The sequence below is a fragment of the Terrapene carolina genome, unplaced genomic scaffold (assembly GCF_002925995.2).
Source record: "Terrapene carolina triunguis isolate 2854851 unplaced genomic scaffold, T_m_triunguis-2.0 Scaffold95, whole genome shotgun sequence".
Classification (NCBI taxonomy): Eukaryota; Metazoa; Chordata; order Testudines; family Emydidae; genus Terrapene; species Terrapene triunguis.
In genome coordinates, this window is record NW_020664446.1 from 18,748,459 (window position 1) to 18,772,043 (window position 23,585).

Consider the following 23,585-nt stretch of genomic DNA (forward strand, 5'->3'; position numbering starts at 1 on the left):
GAGATTAAGGGATTTAGCATGTGCTATATTCAAAGCTCTGCAAACTCACAACATTGAAGTCTGGGAGCATGAAACTTTTTTTATCATCAGAAGCAGAAAGTCTGCCAAACAGGCAGTGGGGCCGCTAGATGGCCAAGCTGTTAAAGAACACTTAAGGAAGACAAGACCATTGCAGAAAAAGTAAATGGATTCTTTCTGTCAATCTTAACTGCAGAGGATGTAGGGGAAATACCCATATCAGAGTTATCCTTTATGGTTGACAGATCTGAAATAGTGTCCCACATTGATGTGTCAATAGAAGATGTTTTAGAACCAATTGATAAATTAAACATTAAGTCACCAGGAGCAGATGATATTCACCCAAGAGTTCTGATGGAACTCAAATATGAAATTTCAGCTCTACTAACTGTAGTATATAACCCATTTCAGAAACAAGTCTCTGTACCAGATGACTGGAAAGTAGCTAATGCTGATTTTTAAAAAGGACTCTAGAGGCGGTTCTAATGATTACAGGCGGTGAGTCTAACTTGAGTTCCAGGCAAATTGGAAGAAACTATAGCAAAGAACAAAATTATCAGACACATAGATAACTCTTCCCTAACAAATCGTGTTTAACACAGCTTTTGTAAAGGGAAGCCATGCCTCACCAACCTATTAGAATTCTTTGAGGGTATGAACAGACGTGTAGACAAGGATGACCCAGTTGAAGTAGAGTACTTGGATTTTCAGAAAGTCTTGGAGAAGGCCCCTCACCAAAGGCTCTTACAGACACTAAGTTGTCATGGGATGAGAAGGAAGGTCTCTCATGGATCGGTAAGTGGTTAAAAGATAGGAAGCGAAGGGTAGGAATAAATGGGCAGTTTTCACAATGGAGAGAGGTGAGTGAACAGCAGAATCCCCCAAAGATCTGTATTGGGACCTGTACTGTTGAATGTCTTCATTTATGATCAGAAAAGGGAGTGAAGTGGCAAAGTTTGCATATGATACGACATTATTCAATATAGTTAAGTCCAAAGCTGACTGTGAAGGGTTATAAAGGGATCTCACAAGACTGGGTGATTGGGCAACAAAATGGCAGATGAAATTCTGCGTTGATAAGTGCGAAGTAATGCATGTTGCGAAAAATAATCCCAGCTACATGTATATAATGATGGGTTCTAAATTAGCTGTTACCACTCAGGAAAGGGATCCTGGAGTTACCATGGGTAGTTCTCAGAAAACTTCAGCTCAGTGTGCAGCAGTGCTTAAAAAAGCTAACAATGTTGGGGACTATTAGGAAAGGGATAAAAAATAAGATTCATAGAAGGGCAATGAAGATGACCAAGGGTATGGAATGACTTTCATTCGAAGAGAGACTGAAAAGATTAGGGCTGTTCAACTTAGAAAAGAGATGACTAAGGGGGGATATGATAGAGGTCTATAAAAATATGAAAGATGTGGAAAAAGTGAATAGAGAAGTGTTATTTTCCCACAATACAAAAACTAGGGGTCACCCAACGTAAAGAATAGGCAATAGGTCGAATACAAACAAGAGGAACCTGTGGAACTCATTGCCATGGAAGAGTGTGATGGCCAAAAGTGTAATTTGGTTCAAAAAGGAATTAGATAAGTTCATGGAGGATAGGGCCATCAATGCCTATTAAACAAGATGGTTATGGATGTAACCCCATGCTCAGGGCAACCCTAAATCTCTGACTGACAGAAGCTGGGAGGAAAAGACAGGGTTGAATCACTCCAACTACCCTGTTCTGTACACTCCCTCTGAAACTCTGGTATTGGCCACTGTAGGAGACAGGATAGTGAACTAGACTGGACCATTGGTCTGACCAAGTATGGCTGTTCTTATGAACTTGTTCCTCCTTTTTATTTTAGAAGGACACCAAAGAAATGCCACACAAAAATAAGTTAAAATGATGCTTAAGTTGCATGGTTAGACTCAAATCAGAATGTCAGTTACAGTTGCGTGAAAACTTTGCGTGTGTGTGTGTGTGTGCGCGCGCGCATTATGTTAGTATTTACATTATCTTGTTTCTCAAACACCATGTACAAAACTGATTTTCTAATCTGAGATGTGTAAGAATTCTGACATAAAGCAGAAATACTCTATACTTTAGACTGATGTAATGTGAAAAGTATTCAGTGAACTGTATGTACAACACAGTCAATATTAGGTGTGCAACTTACAATAACAGTGAAAATTTGCTGACTTATAGGCTGCATAAATTCATGGCTAAATTGCCTTTGTAGTACATGAGTACTGGCAAAATTATTAAAATATGAGGTGATATTGTTTAAGCAGTCTAAGTAAAAAAATATATTAAGCCATTATCACATTATTTGTGGAAGGGTGTATATATAAACCCGTAGTTATATTAAACATTTTACTTTCTGATATCAGTTTATATGCAAATGTATTAGTTCTTTTTTACTCAGTTGAAGCACTATGTAATAGAAGTATATCCTTTCTTCTCTACCACTGTCCAATGTACTTTCCTGCTTATTGTCTTCATAATTGACTGGTGGCATATTCTTTGTCCCTAGTTTTCTTTATATTTCTCTGTACTGAACAGAATAAGGTATATTTCTAACCTATTCATATTTGCAATGTTGTTGTAGCCATATTGGTCCCAGGATATTAGAGACAAGGTGGGTGAAGTAATACCTTGTAATGGACCAACTTGTCTCTTTCACCAAGAGAAGCTTTCAATCTTACACAGAGCTCTTCATGTCTTTCTATATTTTGTCTCACTCCGTTTACCCTTATCCCAGTTTTCCATTCAAGTAATCCTATCACTTTAATCCCATTTGTTATTCCAGGTCATTTGATGTGTATGAAGTGAATAAAGTATGCGTTTGATCCATGCTAGCTGCATGTAGAATGTCAGAGACAAAGGGCATATTTCAGAATTGTCCACAGCACTTTTGGTACAGATTCCCTAAATCAAGGAATATGGACCTCACGTAACCAGTGGTAATGTGTCCTGTATAGGATTTCCTAAATTTTCCCCAGATACCTTCTTTCTGTTCTCTCTAGTTTCCAAAGAAGGATCTAAACATTTTTTACCACTTTCTACAGAATGCTGAGTTATTGGAGTACCATACTGCGGATTTCACAGACTTTGCCACACTGTGATCCTTAAGAAAACCTGTAACTTCAAATCTTTCCAAGTGTAATTCTTGCGAAATTAAATCTTAGACTTTGGAGAGCAGGATATGTGGTTTTAAAATAATATAGAGTAATGAATGTAGGAAACAAGATTCGTATGAATAGGAATAATTGGAAATAGAATCGTGGCAGTTTAAGAAATATCCAATAGCTTTTTAGTAGGAATTGCTAAAAGTAATTACAAAAATAAAAATTGGAAAATGCAGCTTTCATATAACTGCTAATAGTTTACTGATGTATTTTTCAAAAAACCTAGCTAGACTGAGTGAAAATTAAAGGGAATCGTGTATTGCTTGGATTACAATATTTTCTTTTTTTCCTTTAATAGATGAAGAACTGGAAGAGAAGATACTTTCAGTTAGATGAAAATACAATAGGCTATTTCAAATCTGAACAGGTATGTTCCCAAATGTGTTATATTGCTTTCAAAAGATGTCTGGAAGTAAATTTCAAAAATACACACTGAAGGTTTCTTAATGATCTACTTGGGTGTCTGAAAAAGTGCTGTGCTGCTTTTGTAACTTTCTGTAATTCTGTTCTATATTTTCAGTAATTTTTTTATGAAAATAGCTCATCTATTAATGATTTCCCTTTGGAAGTTAATTCTCTGACCTCGCAATCTGCTGCTCTGGAGACTGATACGGTGTTATGGAGGATTGATTTCCAGTAAGGAATAATAATGAATAGAATGAACTTCTAAATGTGCACAACAGTTGCCACTCATTTTGCATCAGTATTTTGCTCCTCTCATGCTTGGTGGATGCTCACTTGAGTATAAATGATTGTCTTAAGAAATGCTGATTGTCAAATAGAGAGTCCAAGCAAATGTTAAAAGAAGCACAATGCTGTATTTATGCTTCCCTGGATAGCTGCACAGTTCCTCCTGGCTTCCTCTCCCGCTTTCACATGGCCTTTGTCAATAGCAAATTCAGAGGTATGCAGCTAAGAAACAAACATCCTGTTTGCATACAAACATCTAACTGAATAAAGATTTGAAATAATAGTAGTAATTAGTACATATTGGCCAATTTCGAAACATATGAATTTTTAAGTTCTGTTGGCTGGTCTTTAAATTGTGCTAGTAGCAGAGTACTGTCTAGAACAGGGATGAGCAAACTTTTTGGCCTGATGGCCACACCTGGGTGGGGAAATTGTATGCAGGGCCATGAATGTAGGGCTGGGGCAGGGGGTTGGGGTGCGGGAGCGAGTGCAGGGTGTAGGAGGGGGTGCGGTGTGCAGGAAGGGCCTCAGGACAAGGGATTGGGGTGAAGGAGGGGCATGGGGTGCAGGAGGGGACTCAGCAGGGGGTTGGGGTGCGGGAGGGGTGCGGCAGGGAGCTCAGGGCAGGGAGTTAGGGGGCTCAGGGCAGGGGGTTGGGGTGCAGGATGCAGGAAGGGTTCGGGGTGCGGGCTCTGGCCCAGCGCCGTTTACCTCGAGCGGCTCTGGGGTGACAGCGGCATGCAGAGGGGCTAAGGAAGGTTCCCTGTCTGCTCTGGTCCCGCGCCGCTTCTGGAAGTGGCCAGCATGTCCGGCAGTGGCTCCTGGGGATGGGGTTGGGCAGGCGGCTCTGCTGCACGCTTCCTTGCCTGTGGGTACCACCCCCGAAGCTCCCATTGGCCACGGTTCCCCGTTCTTGGCCAATGGGAGCTGCGGGGGCGGTGCCTGCAGGTGAGGGGAGCACACAGAACCCTCTGCCCCCCCGGTGACACATCACCTTCATATTGGTGCACCTACCAAAATTAATGTAGCGGGGGTGGGGCCGAGGGGGTTCGGCATGTGGGAGGGGGCTCAGGGCTTGGGTGTCTTCTAACTTAGGTTAGAAGTATAGACTCCTTCAGGCAGAGATGTACAGAATATTGTGAAACTATGCTGAGGAGGTCTGCAGCCTTCCTTGACAAACTTATAGCAATATATCCTTCATTCATCCTGGGAAGGTGTAATGAAGGAGGTTTGGGTCTTCCTGTCACACCTAATAGTCTAGGACAGTATCAGACTGTTGTTTCCATCATCAGACTGGGATCCCTACCAGACATAAATGTGGGTATTTTCCCTGGTGAGCAGGAACTTAGCATTTCTAACTGGGGGAGATATTTACCTGTAAGAGTGGTTTTGTCACTCTACAGGCCCTTCACAGGCAGCCAAGTTCAGGCAGGTACCTAAGCCCCTTTTCTTTTTCGCATAAAAACTCTCTGGCATCAGATTAATCAAAAAGAAACAGTGAACTGTTATGACACCCTAAGGGCCCCCACATGCTTTCAAAAACAGTGCTACTGTGTATGGCCCAATGTCTCTGTTGAGGAGAGGCGACTTCATTCCCTCTGCATGAGATGAGCATTGGCATTTTACCTGCAGAGAATGAAACAAATCAGAAACTCATCCAGACTGTTCATCGTTATTGCCATAAAACAAGTATAAGTACAAACTATATTCTCTCAGAAAGTCTAAGTGGATCTACTGTCAGTTGGCACAACTTCTTCCTCCGCACGGGGTAAGGGCTCCCTGTACACCGGGAGCCTCAATAGCATCACTTCAAGAGGTGCCTCTGCTTGATATTTGCAGGGCAGCTACATGGCGTTCCATCCGTACATTCATGAGATTATGCCTTGGTTCAAGGCTCCTCTGCTGACTCATCCTTCGGGACAGTGGTTCTACAAGCAGCTATAATACATGGAGCTTTGCATCCTCCTCCTCCTCTTAGTATTGCTTGTCAGTCACCCGTGGTGAAATAAAACAGAGGGACCAGCACTGGAAGAAGAAAGGGAAGTGTTACTTATCTTATTTTAACTGGAGTTCTTTGAGATGTGTGGTCCCTATCTGTATTTCCCTCTGCTTTGGAATATGACAAGATTCATGGTAGAGATGGAACTGGAGAGGTAGTCGATCTGCCCGACCCCTTATATCTTTGGTGCAGGGACACGGGTGGAACACTGGAGACGGCTTGCATGGCATACACTTATACTTCACAGTGGAATATAGATGTGGACCATGCATCTCAAAGAACTCCACAATAAGGTAAGTAACTTCCCTATACCCAAAGCAGGTACTCATGGAGTTGTACAAGAATTGCATGAATATCTTTGTCCTATTCCCAGTCTGAGTAACTCATGGAAAAACCATGACCTGAATTAAATCATCCATCTACTTCAGATCGGCACATTACAACCTGCTCCTCATTTCTATTTCTAGCCTCAGAGGATTGGGGACAAACAGAGCAGGGCCCTGCATGAAACGCCTAAGTAAGTTTCTATGGGAGGCTTGGCTTCAAAGAATTTCCATTTTACCATCTTCAGACAATTCTTTTATGTTTTGCAGCTGTCTGGTAGCCTTTTTCTCTTCCCGTAGTCAGTCATTACCTTTTGAAATTACATGTGCTGCCAGGGTGTGTCTCCAGGATCATGGCAGCAATAATATTGGCATTACGGAAGAAGGAACTTCACTTATCAGAAAAATTATCTGGGAAGAGATAAGGATTATGTACACAGAGAAAGCTGAAGTAAACACATTGAAATGGTTCCTGAAGTATCTTGGATTCAGGACAGATGCATGGTGCCAGAAAAGTCAATCATAGGCCTGGGCTGACATTGAATACAATCAAGTGCTAGGTTTCATCTCCGAAGATTAACATGATGATGTCCATAAAGGAAAACAAGTGGCATCTTCAGCTCTCATAAAGATCTGCTATTGCAAAATCAGTCCTCCATCCAGGACCAAAGATGTTTAAAATAAACCCTTGGAAGAAGCGTAAGCTCGTTGGGGCAGGGACTGTCTTTTTCTTCTGTATGTATCATGCCTCGCTCAAGGGGGTTCTGGTCCATGATGAGGGCTCGTAGGCACTGTGGTTAATACAAACAGTAAATAAGTGATTATTGCTCTCATGGATCCCAAAACAAAAGTAAACAAATACAATATATTCTACTGTCTGGGGCAAAGTCCACAGTTTAACTACCATTTTAAAACAGTGAAGCATAGCCATGAGTTCTTCTTGGAGGGCTTTATTATGAATTTGTAAGTATGTGTCCAAGCAAAATGTCAAGGCACTGTAGTATAATATTCTCAGCATGTTCATGAAAAGGAAGTTTTGTACAAGGCCCAACATTAAATGCTTCATTAGGGGACATCAACCTTATTCCAGCCGGGACGATCATTAAGCATGACCTTTGAATCCCACTCTGCTCCTTACAACACTACCCTGATTGACCCCTTGAAGGGAGGTGCCAGACTTCATATCCATTAGAGTAGGGCTTCCAATGGCCACTATCTACATTCAGATGAGCTTTGAAGTTGGGAGCTTTCTCTAACAGACCAGTATTATATTTTTAATTCAGGTATGTGGTTCCTCACAACTCTCATAGCATTCATTCACTGAGTAAATTCAAGAAATATTCCTCTTTTGATTAAGCATCAAAGTCCAGTGTTTAGGAGCACTGACTTTTTCTCAGGGTAGAGTAGTACTGTATTGCAGTCAACTAGACTGCCACACAGCCATTAATATGCAAGTCCACCACATTTTGCACATATTGGTCATCCAGTCATAGCCAATGCCATTTTCTTTATTTTGGTAAGAACATAAGAACAGCCATACTGGGTCAGACCAAAGGTCCATTTAGCCTAGAATCTTGTCTTCTGATAGTGCCCAGTGCCAGGTTCCCCAGAGGGAATCAACAAGTGATCCATTCCCTGTCACTCATTCCCAGCTTCTGGCGAAGAGAGGCTAGGGACACCATTCCTGCCCATCCTGGCCAATAGCAATTGATGGACCTATCCTCTGTGAACTTATCTAGTTCTTTTTTGAAGCCTGTTTATAGTCTTGGCCTTAACAACAGCCTCTGGCAACGAGTTCCACAGGTTGATTGTGAAAAAGTAGAAATCTTCTCCATGCCTTAGTGCCCAGGGGAAGATGGAGGAGATATTTTATTTGTTTCAGATGCCAATATTTAACGGAAGATCCTGCTTCCCACCCACTGTGGAGGCACATTTCTATGAAATTTCCGTTGTAATGGATCTGTGGGCCTTAGCACAAAGAATAAGAGAACTTGTCTGTGCTACTTGAAAATTTCCTTTCTTTGAGGTTAACCGATCCGGCCCTCTGTAGACAAATGGATCATCCTGAACAGAGAAGGAATGGAAATTAGCATCCCAGGATTTGGGTGTTTTGTTATTAAATGGAATTTACTATTCTCTGTAGGAGAAATCATTGTGCTTTTCCTCAAAGTATAGTTAACAATCTATAATTTAGGGAAAGTAGATTTGAATCATCCTGGCTGTGCAATTTCTCACTGAAGGTAACTTCAGGAGGTAAGGCATTCCCCTGCTGCCAAGAGACAGGTCTTGTTCTTCCTTGAAGCTGCAAGTTGTCAGAAATACCTATAAGTAACCTTAGTATTTAAAAATAAAATTTCAGGTAAGCAGAGAGAAACTTTCCTATTCCCTCCAACAGCCACATGGTGGCACATGAAACTGGAAGTTGAAAGGCCAGTGCTGAGGTTTATTTAAATGTTCAGGAAACAGACCTACATATATTGGAGAAATGGACTGAAGTAAATAAGATGAAATTCAATAAGGACAAATGCAAAGTACTCCACTTAGGAAACAACAATCTGTTGCACACATACAAAATGAGAAATGACAGCTAGGAAGGAGTACTGCAGAAAAGGATGCGGGGTTCATAGTGGATCACAACCTCAGTATGAGTCAACAGTGTAACACTGTTGCAAAAAACATGAACATCATTCTGGGATGTATTTGCAGGAGTGTTGTAAGCAAGACATGAGAAGTAATTCTTTTCCGTTCTACTCCACGTTGATTAGGCCTCAACTGGAGTATCTTGTCCAGTTCTGGCTGCCACATTTCCAGAAAGATGTTGTCAAATTGGAGAGAGTCCAGAGAACAGAGGAAAAAAAAAGTCTAGGAAAGAGGTCTAGAAAACATGACCTCTGAGGTAAGATTGGGTTTGTTTAGTCTGGAGAAGAGAAGACTGAGGGGGGACATAACAGTTTTCAGGTACATAAAATGTTGTTATAATGAGGAGAGAGAAAAATTGTTCTCCTTAACCTGTGAGGATAGGACAAGAAGCAATGGGTTTAAATTGCAGCAAGGGTGGATTAGGTTGTACATTAGGAGAAACTTCCTAACTGTCCGGGTAGTTAAGCACTGGAATAAATTGCTTGGGGAGGTTATAGAATCTCCATCATTGGAGATTTTTAATAGCATGCTAAACAAACACGTTTCAGGGATGGTCTAGATTGTATTTAGTCCTGCCATGAGTGCAGGGGACTGGACTAGATGACCTCTCGAGGTCCCTTCCGGTCCTACAATTCTGATTCTATGATTACTGTGCCGTGCTTTGGAAAGAAAGAGGTGGCTTAAATCATGGAGATCCTCTTGGACCTTATCCAGTTGAGTATAATGGGTAGCTACACAAAGTTCCAAATAATTAAAAAAAAAAAAAAAGATTCATAATGCTTTCATGCCCTAGAATTTGCAAAGGAGCTCAATGCTTATGAGAGCGAACAAAGTTTTAGCTGGAGCAAGCAATAATGAATCGCTGCCTTGGAAGTCTCCCTGTATCTCTCTGTTATTGCTAATCTGTCCTGAGTAACAAAATCCTGATTATTTGAATCTTGAAAGAAATTAATCCACTGAAACCTTTTTCCTTTTTTGCAGGAAAAGGAACCTCTCCGGATCATACCTCTTAAAGAGGTCCATAAAGTTCAGGAATGTAAGCAAAGGTGAGAAAAATTAACCATTGATGCAAAATATCTGAAGTATCACAGTAAACAGTTTTGTTGGGCTAGAACAGGAGCTCTCAAACTTTTTTACTGGTGACCCCTTTCACATAGCAAGCCTCTGAGTGCGACCCCCCCCCCTTATAAATTAAAAACACTTTTTAATATATTTAACACCATTATAAATGCTGGAGGCAAAGCAGGGTTTGGGGTGGAGGTTGACAGCTCGCAACCCCCTGAGGGGTCCCAACCCCCAGTTTGAGGACCCCGGGCTAGAATGTAGGATCAGCCAAAAGACTTGTTGCTTAATTCCAATTAGTTAATCTAGATACATGTGTGATAGTTGGTGTATTTAGGGACAACAGATAGCTTTGTGGTTAAGTACCCTGTTGTATCTAAACGGTGCAATTTATGATGTATAGCATGAGATTTTGATATTGAGGCTTGCACTGCATGATCCCCAGCAGTGAGTTGAGGTCAGAATGAACCATAAATGACAAAATCAAGGAAACAATTAAACCACTAACTTCAGTATATTTTGAAGTGAGGATGAAACTGAAATTTCTACTTCGGGTATGTGTTGGTGAAGATTCTGCTGTAGATGTGCTTGCACCTCATGCACATGAGATTGGAGTCTTTTTGAATAGCAGTGTGTGTCAGGGTCATGCTTGTGCCCTGTGCCTCCTTGTGCTCCCTTGTGATGGCATAAATGCGACCCTGCCTCAGTTCCTTCTTACCACTCGTGGCAGACAGCAGAGTCTCTGTTCCTGACTGCATGGATGTTGGCAGGTGGAGTACCACTGAAAGAGACTGCTCCTTGCAGATTCAGGAGATTTTCTTCTACAGAATGGAAGACATCTATGAAAGATTTATGCCTCAAAATGGAGGAGATTCCCAACACAATCTAGACGCATTGCAGTTTCTGTTACCAAAGATCCTTTACTACTTGCTGCATTTAAAAGTAGCCTGTTGTTCAGCTCCATCAGTGTCCACCTTACGACAGTCTTGACTTGTTATCCTCCAGTATAGTCATGCTTTAGCTTCTCTGACTCAACTGTATCCAGTTTCCTCAAGAGCCTGTTACATGCTTACCTGCCAGTAAGGCATATTGGGATTCCCTGCAAGACTTTTTCAACTCTGCTTATCCAGAACACTGTGTCCAGTTGTGGGAGAAGACTTCATCCAGTTCTCTGGAATCCAAAACGCTCAGTTCGACTTCACATTTCATCACTCGGGTTATTTTATTTGGCATACAGCAAAACTACACTTGAGTTGATCAGACTCAAACATAGGTCATGGGTATAGGTCACACTATACATCCAAAGTTGCACAGAAAACCTCTTCCTTTATATACACTTACACATTATCGCATCATATGCTTCATGATTGGCTTGGTTACTTTTCAGAAACCAATCCATGTACATCATGCTCAAGCTGATCTTTACATCATTTCTACATTCCGAACTTCTCTTACCAGTTGTTAGTAAATGGTTCCCTGGGTGTTCTCCCTCTTATCTTAGCGGGCTCAGACATTCTGTCTTTCTAGCTTACTGACCTGTTCGCTTATTTCGCACAAATGTTCTGTTTTCAGCCTCATGATATGTTTACCTCCCTAATTTTATCCTACAAGAAATGAGGCCTCATTCCAGAAGTTAATTGCTCATGTCAAACTGGGCCTCAGCTCCATTAGGGACCCTGTTCTGGCATAGGATCTCGATATTGTCATCCTGAATCTTAGGGAGCCCATCTTTGAACCTCTTTCAGTATGCTCTTTACACCAGATCACCCTCACCCTTTCTGGTTGCTGTCACCTCAACTAGAAGGATTAGAGAGCTTCAAGCACTCATGGCTGAGCCACCCTACATTGTTTCACAAGGAACAGGTAGTGCTGAGAATAGAAGAAGCGTCAGACTCTGGATGTCTCCAGATCCTTATTTTATTACATTGACAGAACCAAACTATTCAGACTGTCTCTGGTTATTTGTAGCTGTAGCGGGGTGATCACCCCGCTCCAGTCCAGAGGGGTTAAAAACAGCCCTGGGAGGGGGCTGTGGCTGGAGAAAGCAGCTTTTAGGCTGAGCTGATTGGGGGAAGTGGCTGCAGTTGGGGCCACACCCCAAACACTCAGCTGGCCCTATAAAGGCAGGGAAGCCAGGGGCAGAGGGACAGTCTCCCTCTGCTTGTTGAAGGAGAAGGGCCTGGCTGCCTAGAAGCTGGAAAAGGTACCTAGAGTGGAACAGGAGGCATAGCCTCCTGAACCCATAGTGAGTGATTAACCCTTGCTGGGCTAATGCAAGGTTGATACATCCCATCACAATCAGTCATATAATTGATAGTGACTAGCAACTCATCAGGAAAGATAAAAGTTTTTAATTTGAAGGGTGACGGATATAGAGTTCTGCATACTCTGATTTTCTAGGTATAACATTGTTTTTAAGTAGAGCAGTTTAAAAATCTAAATTGCTATTAAGTATTTGTTTTTTGTCTTTCCAGTGATATAATGATGAGAGACAATCTCTTTGAAATTGTAACAACTTCTCGAACCTTTTATGTACAGGTAACCTTTCACTCTGGGTAACACCAGATCATTCTGCAAGAAAATTAAGCATGAATACTTTACTGTTAAAACTGTTTAAATACTTGATTTTCTTGAGAAAGTAAAGTCTGCAGTCTTCCTCTCAGTTGCACATACATTGGTTGTAAAATACTTTAGTATTTCAGATCTTACAATAGCGCCAACTGTCTTGTCATGTTAGTGTAGGTTTTGTTCTGAAATCCATATGGGAAATGTCAGATTTGCAAGCAAGAATGATTGATTGTTGAAATTTATGAAAGTCCTAAACAGTCTCTCCTTTATTAATTTAAATACTTTTTGAGTTGACATTTGGCATAAAGTTATTTAAATTCTATAGTGCCAGGTCAATACACTTACAAAATTTGTACTATTAATTAAATGATTACATTTTTATTTATAGAAAATTAGTTTTACAATTCACTGTGGATTTAAACTACAGAGATCTAGGAGATGAATGGTCAAAGATTCAAACTAGTAACCTTAACTGATGAATGTGAACTACTACCGTGCAGCTCCAGTAGCCTTTGTTTGTAATATCTGTCTAAAAAATGAACTTTCACTTTGAATGTACCATACTTTGACTTGTTGGCTGTATGTGGTGCTTTCACAACCAGAAAATACTTCAATGATTCTTGCCATATCTTACTGAAGACTTAATAGTACATGCACAAAACAATTTGCTCACATATCCTTACCAGGGTGATTTTAAAAAACTATACATGTTTTACTTGTTTTAAAAATCAAACAAAACCCACCAAATTTACAGTATCAGGGTAGCCCATTTCAAGCAGTTGAGAAGGTGTGAGTAAGAGTATGGGGAAATTAGTTTTTGGGACACCCTGATTACGTTGGCCTCATTACCACTGCAAAAGTGACTTTTCCTCGCTAGGTATTCTACTGTTGAGAATAGCCCACTTCCACTTTAATTGAATTGTCTCGTTAGCACTGACCCCCCACTTGGAAGGCAACTCCCACCTTTTCATGTACTGTGTATATATACCTGCCTATTCTATTTTCCACTCCATGCATCTGATGAAGTGGGTTTTAGCCCATGGAAGCTTATACCCAAATAATTTGTTAGTCTCTAAGGTGCCACAAGTACTCCTCATTGTTTTTAATTAATTAGTGTAGCTCTAAGAACAACTCCTAACTTGGTATCTTGTCTCGCTGCAGTGTGCAAGTTCCCAGACACTATTTTATGACTGATTTGGGTAGAAGGTTTTAATATGTTCTTGTCGGCCCACTGCATGCTTTAGCAAGGTTTGCTTTTGTTTATTGCTGAATATTAATTCTGGCATCACATTTTAAAATGATTCAGTGATTATTGGGCTGCTATGAATTAAGTATCTTAATTGTAATACATATTTCGCGTTACTGGTAATAGTGAAAGCCCTAGACCAGCTACCTCAAAAATGCAATTAGTACAGTGCTTGTTTCAGTAATATTACTTCAGTCACTACTACTGCCATATTTTGACTCCTTGTTGAATCATTGAGCGCTGATTTTAGATTACTACATCAGCTATTTATATAGCATTTTAGTCTAATGTAATCAGCATACTTGCAAAGAAAGTGTACCAAAATCTGCTACGTCAGATATATTTTGAAATGTTCGCATGAAAGCAAATATTGATGAATGGGGATCTTTTGTTTATATCCCAAACACACAGCTTTAAGATAGAGTTAGTGTTGAGAATTAAAATATTGTCAAGACTTTTTTTTTTAAAATTTTCAACTGCTAAGACCCAAGAAATTAAGAGTTAAAGGTTACTGTATATTTAAAAGAACCCCATATATGTGAAAGTATGGAAATAGGCAGTTTGAGTTACCCTCCTCCCAAAGACCCTTATTTTTAAACTATTCATATGTGCCCTGAGCGAAAGTAGAAATTGACAACTTTGTCGATCCATACTGGTTCATCGGTGACTAAAAACAAGTGACAGAAAACAAAAGCAAAGAAACAATTATAAATACTGTGTATATATACCTTTCCAATAAGGAGAGACAGTGGAGTTTGAGAAGCAATGATTTGTCCCAGTGTGGTTAACTGGAAAATATAGTACTTGTTCTTAACAATTCCAGTTGTTTCCTATCATATAGTGTGTGGATTGAGATATTCAGTTAGTTCATGTGTGTGCACACCAATATAGTGATTGTAAGGAGATAGGTGATTGATTCTTTTAAATATTATGTTAATTTAATCAAAGTAAGAACACAAGTTATTTTATGTATCATGTGAAGTGTGTGTAATACACATGTATTGGCATGTGTTCTGTATAGTGTTTTGAGAAGGTAGATGAACAATTTTCATTATCTGTAAATTTGGCTGATCCCTAACTTAAAAAAAAAAAAAAAAACCTACTCACTCACACTGTGTGTGTGTGTGTGTGTGTGTGTGTGTGTGTGTGTGTGGCATTTGACCAGCAATAAATCATATCGGTTACTTTGTGCAGTATTTCACCAGATCCCTCACCCGACCACTTTAGTTACTGTTTCATAGGAAACAACAGCAACAGCGAAGGAGAAATATGAGGGTGTGGCACTGGACAAGTCCCCTTTATATACATCACTGAAAATCCTGTGAGAATTACAATGGTCACCTTTAAAAAATAAACCAACAAGTAAATCCAATTCTGATTGAAATGTTGTCACAGTATTAACCTGGAGGAATATTACAAATATGGTGTGGAAATCCACCCACGATTATTACAAGTGCCTGAGTGATTTAGGAGTATAAATCCCACTGAAAACCACACACACACTTGTGCTCAAAAGTCATAGGTAGTTAGAAAAATCCTACCCCTGCTTACCAATGGGAAAGAAAGCTAGGCTGGTCATTGTATTCCCAGACTACCCATATAAACAAACAGCATCTTCACCCAGCTTAAATAGCCATCTAATGTTAGTTTTAAATTTTTCTTTTGATTTTAGGCAGACAGCCCGGAGGACATGCACAGCTGGATAAAAGCAATATCTGGGGCCATAGTGGCACAACGGGGACCGGGAAGATCAGCAGCTTCTGTATGTGTTTGAGATGTGGATAATATACTGTCTCTAGGAGGTGTCAATCTAGTACAAGAAATTCTGTTTTGTTCCTCCTTCATCTCCCTTTCGCCCAATCCAGTAGTAACATATCTCCTTTGCATGAACTTTCATGCATATTAAATTTGCATAAAACATTTTGCATTTTTAATTGAGTACTCATTTAGTGTTATCTGTATGTAGCTTTGTATGCATTGCATTGTCTTAAATGTAAAGACAATGCAAGTGCTGAGTATGAAGACTTTTCTGAGTTCAGTATGAGCTCTTATCACTAAGCTTTTACTAGCTGAAGAACTACGGTGAAACTCTGCTAATTCTTGCGAGATTTTTTGCTAATTACTAAATTTTGCAATTAAATTATATAAAAGATTGATTAAAAATCTTGAGTATTCAATTTGCACATCCTCGGGATTGACTATTGGCCATATGTCACGTTAGCAGCTATGGTTCCAAATTTAATGCGTTTTGGGCCGGAGGGGGATTGCAAATAACTTGTGAGAATTAGAAGTTTTGCTGTTGGAGACCCTGTGTGAACACCATCTAGCATTACTGAACTGTGTGTGTAAAACTGTGACCTAAATCATAACAGTTGTTAAGCATGTGGATAGCAGCATTCATACTGTATATATCTTTTCATTAGGACTTACATTAGAAATGCTCAGATTTTTTTTTTTTTAAATTATTGTATTTCATGCTAAAGATTGTAATAGTGTCACAGTGTCATCAAGTATGTCCAAATTTATCTTGGAATACTTCACAGTTCAGATGCTGCAAGTATGGTTTTCACTTTTTCTATGTGATATTTTGTAATAAACTGAGTTATATCTACCCCCATAATACATTGGAAATCTAAGTTTTGAAATCTGGCTGTTCAATGCACAAACATGTTGATGGTGTGCTAGTGTGATTGCTATCAATTGATCTAAACACTAGTATTTGCAGCTAGTAATTTTATAGCTGCTTCATGTTTTAAGTAAAAGTTGCTATCACAAAATAGACTCAGTTTAAAAAATGTTTTCTGGGGGAGAGGAAAAGAGGGAGATGGGTATTTTGTTAGTGTGTGTATGCTTTGTGGTGGGGCTGACTAAGCAACCTAGCTATAACTATTGGCAACACTTTCTCTTTTTCCTCCCTCTATTCCGTTCCTGAAGTATAGGTTACTCTAATCTTAGCTTTGCACTGTGTTCCAGATGCGGCAGGCCAGAAGGCTGTCGAATCCTTGTATACAGAGGTATACATCAAGAACTGGTGAATGCAGCACGTATGTGGGCTCTCATGTAAACTTGCCTTCTTAAGAGAGGGCTAGGATTTAAAATGCTAATATACACTATGTAAAATTAACTCTTAATCCCATTGCTTTTTTCAGTTACCATTATTGAAAACTAACTCATAAACTACTTCACACCACTCATTAGGTTTGCAGTTAAGTATTACCTATTGATTTCTAAAATAAATTTGATTTTTTAAATTAGTAATGGCAAAAATGATGCTAAGTCATTTCTCACATTCAAAGTACAAATCGTACTACCCTAAAATACATAAAATGCAGTTTAAAGAGAAAAGTATTAAAACTTTGATTAATTTGCATGAGAGTTCATATTTCCGTTTTTTACCTTACAACTTTGACACCTTGTAACAGCAAAAATACAAATTAAAAGCTATCTCCAACTAATACAGATGCGTGCACATACACAAGCATCTTATAACTGCAATAATTGGAAGGATAATATTGCAGCCTGATTTGCATGGCTTTTAAAACTCGTATGCATGAAATTATTATCCAAAATATTGAAGAGGTTGTAACTTGTAACTTGTACGTTATTTTAAAAAATGCTTTAAAAAGTAAAGCAGCATAATGTCTTAAACTAGGAATTTATAATTGGGGCGGGGGTAGGAGGGAGTAGCAAAATCTGAACAAAAACAGTTTATTAGAAAACTTGGCATAATGATTCAGTTTTCCCATTTGTGTAACTGAGGTTAATGATGAAAATAGACAGAAATGCCAGATAAATCACTGAACCATATAGCACAATTGCTGTTTTTATAAACATTTTTTGCTATTAGAAATAAGTGGTGTGGCAAATAGGCTATTGACCATAAAAACATGACAAAATAACGTAAAATACTTTTCCTGGAATTGCTCCTAAAAACAATGTGAAAGGCCAACAAATTAAGTTCTTAACACATATCCTATTAAGATTGTATCTACAAACGCATAATAGCTCTGAAAATATAAATGTTACCTATTTAATATATTGGTAATATTGTTGATTTGGCCAAACCAACACTGCAAATTTAATTATGTCTCTAAATCTATCCAATACCATGCTAAATTAAACTGACAATTAATATGAAAATGTTTTCAGATTCTTCACACAGAGCATCTCTATCTCTTTCTTTGACAGACCTCTTATGGTGATACATCAAAGTAAATATGTTAAAGTCAAAAGAGGCCTAAGTATGTGCTAGCCTATCTGAATCATGATGTAATAGATAAGGATAGTTTGCCCCCTTTCTGGCAAGAAGGCATTTAAATAGTGGTAGATTTATTTCTTGAATTTGACTCTTCTAAAATTGTCATTCAATGGAATGGCAGGAATCCGTAATAAACACTTACTTGAAAATGACTTCTGTACAATTAGTAGCTTGAGTTGTTTTGAGAAATAAATTATTTCAATATTGCTCTTGCAGTTTAAAAAAAGAGATTCAAAAGCATTACTTTAAGAATATTTTCTAAGATTTCAACAATTAAGATTCCAGAAAAGGATTCTTTAACTTCTTACAGTAGTTGATTCATCATATTTTGCTCTGTGGCTCAGTAGAATAAAATGGAACAAAAATAGGAAATAGATTGTCAGTGAACAGAAGTGTAACCTGCTTTAACTTGATTCAGCAGAATATCCTAAGGGGAGGGAGCAGTGAGAGTTCCACAGTGCTTCAGATTTTGGTATGTGAAAATATATATATATATATATATATATATATATTTGTATACCAAATATCATTTGAATACACTTTTCTCGTGCAATTAGTTTTTCCATCTATGACATTGAAGATGTGAGCTTTAACATGTATTGAAAACAAACACAATTTAATTGTCATTAAACATATTAGTAAAAAAATCAGTTTGGGCTTGCTAGACTCTTGTATCAAAATGTAAAGAGCTGCCAAGCTTGACTTCAGGAACATAACTTAGTTTCTTCAGCGGAAATGGATGTTTGCTATCACATACAGCTGTGAGCTCACATTTAAAAATGCACTGCCTTGGGAAAGCACCCACTTCCTGCTGCCATGGCTGATGCTTTGCTTTGTTTTTTTCTGTTTTCTTGGTTTACAGAGTAAAGTCTGGAACTGAGTTACTAACATGCCATTAATGACTGACTCTATCTGACAAACACTTATCCTTTTACAGGAGCATTCCAGCTCTTCTTCAGAATCCAGCTATGCTTTCTATTTTGCCAACACCGCAGCCACCTCACATTCCACAGCCTCTCACAACAACGCTCTGGTCTCAAACCTTAACGCCAAACGCCTTGCCTTGGAGAAGCGAGGATTTCACGAATCTTTTACCAAGGCCAAGCCAGGGAACTTCAAGGTCCAGGCTGTCCCTCCAAGAGAACCAGCTTCCAAAGTGACTGTACAGGGCCTATTGGAACCTCAAAGTAAAAATGGCACTCAGGAACAGGATCCTGGCCCAGTGGATCTGGATGATGCAAGCCTTCCAGTCAGTGACGTGTAATAATGGAAGTGTTTGGAGAATGATCCATCTGTTTGGTCCTCTAATTTCCTTGGTCAGACTTGTAGCCAAAGAAGATTTTAGGAAGAAAGAACAAAGAGAATGGAACACTGATTTTATGTATGTGTGTATATACATAAGTATGTGTATACACAGTACACGCATATATAATTATATATATTTAAATAATTATATACTGCCTTCAAATTAGGGTCAGAAATAGACCTGCTTTTTCTCACAGCCTGATAATAAATCACTTTTATAATAGGAAGGGGCCAAACTACATGATTCAGATATGTACTGCTGCCAGTAAATAAGGTACCAGCAACTCTTTACCCTCAATTTGGCAAACCTAAAATTACATTCAATATTTTAATGCTATACTATAGAAAATGTAATGCCTACAAATGTGATTATTTAATTTCATTATAAACCAGATTAAGACTTTACGCATATGTGAGAATTATTTCTCTCCTCTTTTCAAAATTTTATGACTTTTTCAGATACTGGGATATGCACAAAAAGTCTTTCGTTCCTATCAGATCAACATTGTCAGCTGAAATATTACCAGACTAAGAATTCTAAGCTCCCTTAGAATTCTAAGTATATGGTGCTGTAAAATTCACATTAGAATAATGATGCTATTTTGAACATTAAACCTATTTTTGATGCTCTCCTAAAGGTGAATTGTAATTTTTTTGCACATTTGATTTTAATGGACCACCTACAATGGTGTTTTGGATGGGGGGAGGGAAATCAGACTACTACATCTTACACCTTTGAAGTAAACCAGTTTTATATTGCATTACATTAAGCTTTGCTGCAATTACTTTGTATTAAATGTCTAAACATATTGTTTAGGATTACTTTTTTGAGAGATCCTTTTTCCTATCAGTGCTTTGTGAACAGTTCTTGTTTCTATATTTGGATCAGTGAAAGACCTCATTTATTTAGTTTGATGTCAAAACTGGTACTGAACTGTTTATAGTCATGCAATTGTGGCCTGTAATTTTGGTGCACTAATAATCTATTAAAGTGCCTGTGTTTTTTCTCATCTTTTTAAACATTTTGAGATTCGATGTGTACACAGACCTTATTTACATGGTTTTGAACCTTGGGGTGAAATTATTTTGAGTAACATAGTTCAAAACAATTATTTAAAATAGAAAATCTTATGCTAGGGATACCAGCATGCTGGTATTGCATCTACTAGCTGTGCAATATGTGATTTTTATAAAACTGAATATTTGTTACATTGTTATGGGCTTCAGTGATGCAAACAAAAGATCTAAGAACTTTTACATTTCAAATATTTGATTAGCTTGAGCATGTACTGGTTTCATAGGTTTTAAAAATGTTTGCTGTAACCAAAAAAAAAACAACCACCAACCCCACAAATTTCATATGCTGCTGCTTATTGTGATTCACATTTCCCAGTGTTGCAATACTGTTCGTCGTCTGGAACTTAACAATTACATATCAGAAAAGTCCATCTTCTCTCCAGCTTCCAAACTGACTTATGACCTGAGAGAGAGGGTTTTTCCACAGTAACTTGTTGATCCAAGGATAGAGTAATTGGTGTAATGCGAGAATTAAATATTAACTAGTTTCAAAACCATTACATCACCATCTTCAATTTTTTAATCCGTAAGCTAACCACTGTTTTTAGGCAATAGTATTTGTAAATTACACTTTTTCATTTTACTCTTCAACATCACATGAAAGCTAGTGCAGGGTTGGAAATTATTGTGGCAGTCTAAACAAGTAGTGTAGTTTTTAACTTGTATCAAAATAAGACAACGGTTCTTTGAAAGCTTATTTTTCACAAGTACACACTGTGGGAGACACTAGTAAAAAATATTTCAATTCAAATAGTTCTCACATTTAAAATCACTTGCTCTGGTACAGCTTTGGCACTGCATGTTCATTTTACTATATTTTGGTATTGGCAATTTTATGTATGAGGTGGAGGTAAAGCAGCTCCATTATGGGACTTGTTAAAATTAGAACTACTGTTGTAGTTCAGTAGCATAGGAAAATATATTTGTGGTTGGTAATTGTCAGGGTCTCCTATTTATCAGTACTTTTATAATCTATAAAAATTGTTAAATTATTTTAGAACCAGTGCTATTTCCTGTAAATATGTCACATTTAAATTGTCAATAAATCAGTTTGATAACTTAAAAGAACTGTTGACATTTTTTTATTGTACCATTTACCACAAAAGGATACATCTTAACATAAGAGTAAAATTATTTCTTCTCCTTTGATACATTGCATCTTCTGTTTCATTCTTCCATGTTTGATTGATTGAGCACTCTAATGGCTTCAAGTAGTAAGGTATACTGGCCCCAAATCTTTAGCATCTGTCTTAACGAATTGCTGGAGCACTGACTTCAAGGTACAGTAAAATCACTCTATCAACCCATCAGTTTGTAGGTGGTAGACTGAGGCCCGGTCTACACTATAAAGTTAGGTCAACATAAGCTGCCTTGTGTTGACCTAGTTGTGCATGTTTCTATGCTTAAATTTGTTTCCTACTGATGTAAATGCTCTGTTACTGCAGTGCAGTAACACCACCTCCCTGAGCGGTGTTGAGCCATGGTCAGTGTATTCAGGTTGATACAGCGCATGGGTAAACACTGTTACTTAGGTCAACTCGAACAGTCCTCCAGCAGCTGTGCCATAACGACGAACACTGCTCTGGTCGCAACTGTGAACTCCGCTGGTCAGGGGTCACAGAGACTGGAGGGCCGCACACCCCTTTAAAGCCCCAGACATTTTTGAAATGACTTTTCCTGATTGTTCAGCTTGGTGAGCACAACTAGCAGCTCTCCATTGTGTGCAACTGCACACTCCAGACGTGCTCTAGTTTGTAGTAGACAGAATATTGGATCTCCTGGGCCTGTGGGAAGAAGAGGTTGTGCAAGCACAGTTACAGACCAGCTGTAGAAATGTGGACATATATGAGCATATTGCACCAGGAATGCAGGAGAAGGGGCAGGACAAGGACCAGCAACAGTGCCATGTGAAAGCAAAGGAACTGTAACAGGCATATCAGACTAGGGAGACCAATAGTCAATCCTGTGCTGAGCCGCAGACCAGTCACTTTTACAAAGAGCTGCATGTCGTACTTGTCGGGGATCCCACCACCACCCCGCAGACCACTGTGGATACATCAAGGAGTCTGGGTCACAGGCCCCTAGCTTCAATAGCGAGGAGGATGAGGAAGACGATGTGGGGATATGTGACCAGGGGGTTTAGCAATGCCATGACCCAGGACTGTTTGAAACTCCACTGCAGTCTAGTCAGTCCCAGCCATCAAGCATGGGCAAGCCCGATGCAGGGGAAGGATCTTTGGGTAAGTGTGTATATTTATTTCCCATTACAGTAATGATGCCCCCAACTTATCAGTGATGATGTCTCTCCAATAGTTTGTGCAGTGGTCTGGTATCCTTGGTTGTAATAAGGAGTTAATAATTGTACATTTATTTAGCAATCTTCTCTGCTGTGTAGGCTGGTAATTTCTGTATAAAAGAGAGACAGTATTTACAAACCAGCCCAAGGCCTTCCTGTCCTTTGTACAGGCTGCCCTTCCCTATAGTCCCTAGCTCAGGGGTCGGCAACCTTTCAGAAGAGGTGTGCCGAGTCTTCATTTATTCACTCTAATTTAAGGTTTTGCGTGCTAGTAATACATTTTAACGTTTTTAGAAGGTCTCTTTCTATAAGTCTATAATATATAACTAAACTATTGTTGTCTGTAAAGTAAATAAGGTTTTTAAAATGTTTAAGAAGCTTCACTTAAAATGCAGAGCTCCCGGACCGGTGGCCACGACCTGGGCAGTGTGAGTGCCACTGAAAATCCGCTCCCGTGCCGCCTTCGGCACCCGTGCCATAGGTTGCCTACCCCTGCCCTAGCTGGTAGTATGGCTCCCAAGTGAAAAATGTGAGATCATTCTTAGCTAATCTAAATAATGTTGTTAAGAAATGTTGCAGTCTATTGCTCTGGCACCCTCTTGTTAACCTTTTGCTAGGGTGGAAATTAATTTATTTCTACTCCTTTTTGTCTCTGACACTTTCTAATGCTTGGCACGATACTGAACTATGTCTGGGTCATAAATGAACGCGGCCAGGCTCTGCCCTCCGCCCTCCTTTTCCCGCCTTGCGATTTGCAAAGTACCTCGCCCCCTGGTAGTGTTGTCTCACCCCTACCTTCTGCCCTGTGTCCCACTCACCTCCACCCCGCCCGCCCCTTTTTTCCACCGTCACCCGCCAGCTTGGGAAAACTGCTGCCCTTCCAAACTCCCCCTCCCCTCCCAGGCCGTGCAAACCAATGGGCCGC

The 23,585-nt window shown here is 39.3% G+C and overlaps 1 protein-coding gene across 3 annotated transcripts in view; it reads left to right on the forward strand.

The window, feature by feature from the left end:
• PLEKHA1 (pleckstrin homology domain containing A1) overlaps positions 1-21,406 on the forward strand; it is an 80,943-nt gene extending 59,537 nt beyond the window's left edge. The window contains exons 8-13 of one of the 3 annotated variants that reach the window (XM_024216983.3): positions 3,495-3,563; positions 9,830-9,894; positions 12,385-12,448; positions 15,397-15,486; positions 16,698-16,768; positions 18,920-19,233. In XM_024216983.3, coding sequence (XP_024072751.1) covers positions 3,495-3,563; positions 9,830-9,894; positions 12,385-12,448; positions 15,397-15,486; positions 16,698-16,768; positions 18,920-19,142 — 582 coding nt within the window. In that variant the 3' untranslated portion in view covers positions 19,143-19,233. Of the gene's footprint in view, positions 1-3,494; positions 3,564-9,829; positions 9,895-12,384; positions 12,449-15,396; positions 15,487-16,697; positions 16,769-18,919 lie in introns of all 3 variants that reach the window. The other 2 variants (XM_024216984.3, XM_024216982.3) reach the window with 2 other exon arrangements.
• The last annotated feature ends 2,179 nt before the right edge of the window (positions 21,407-23,585 follow it).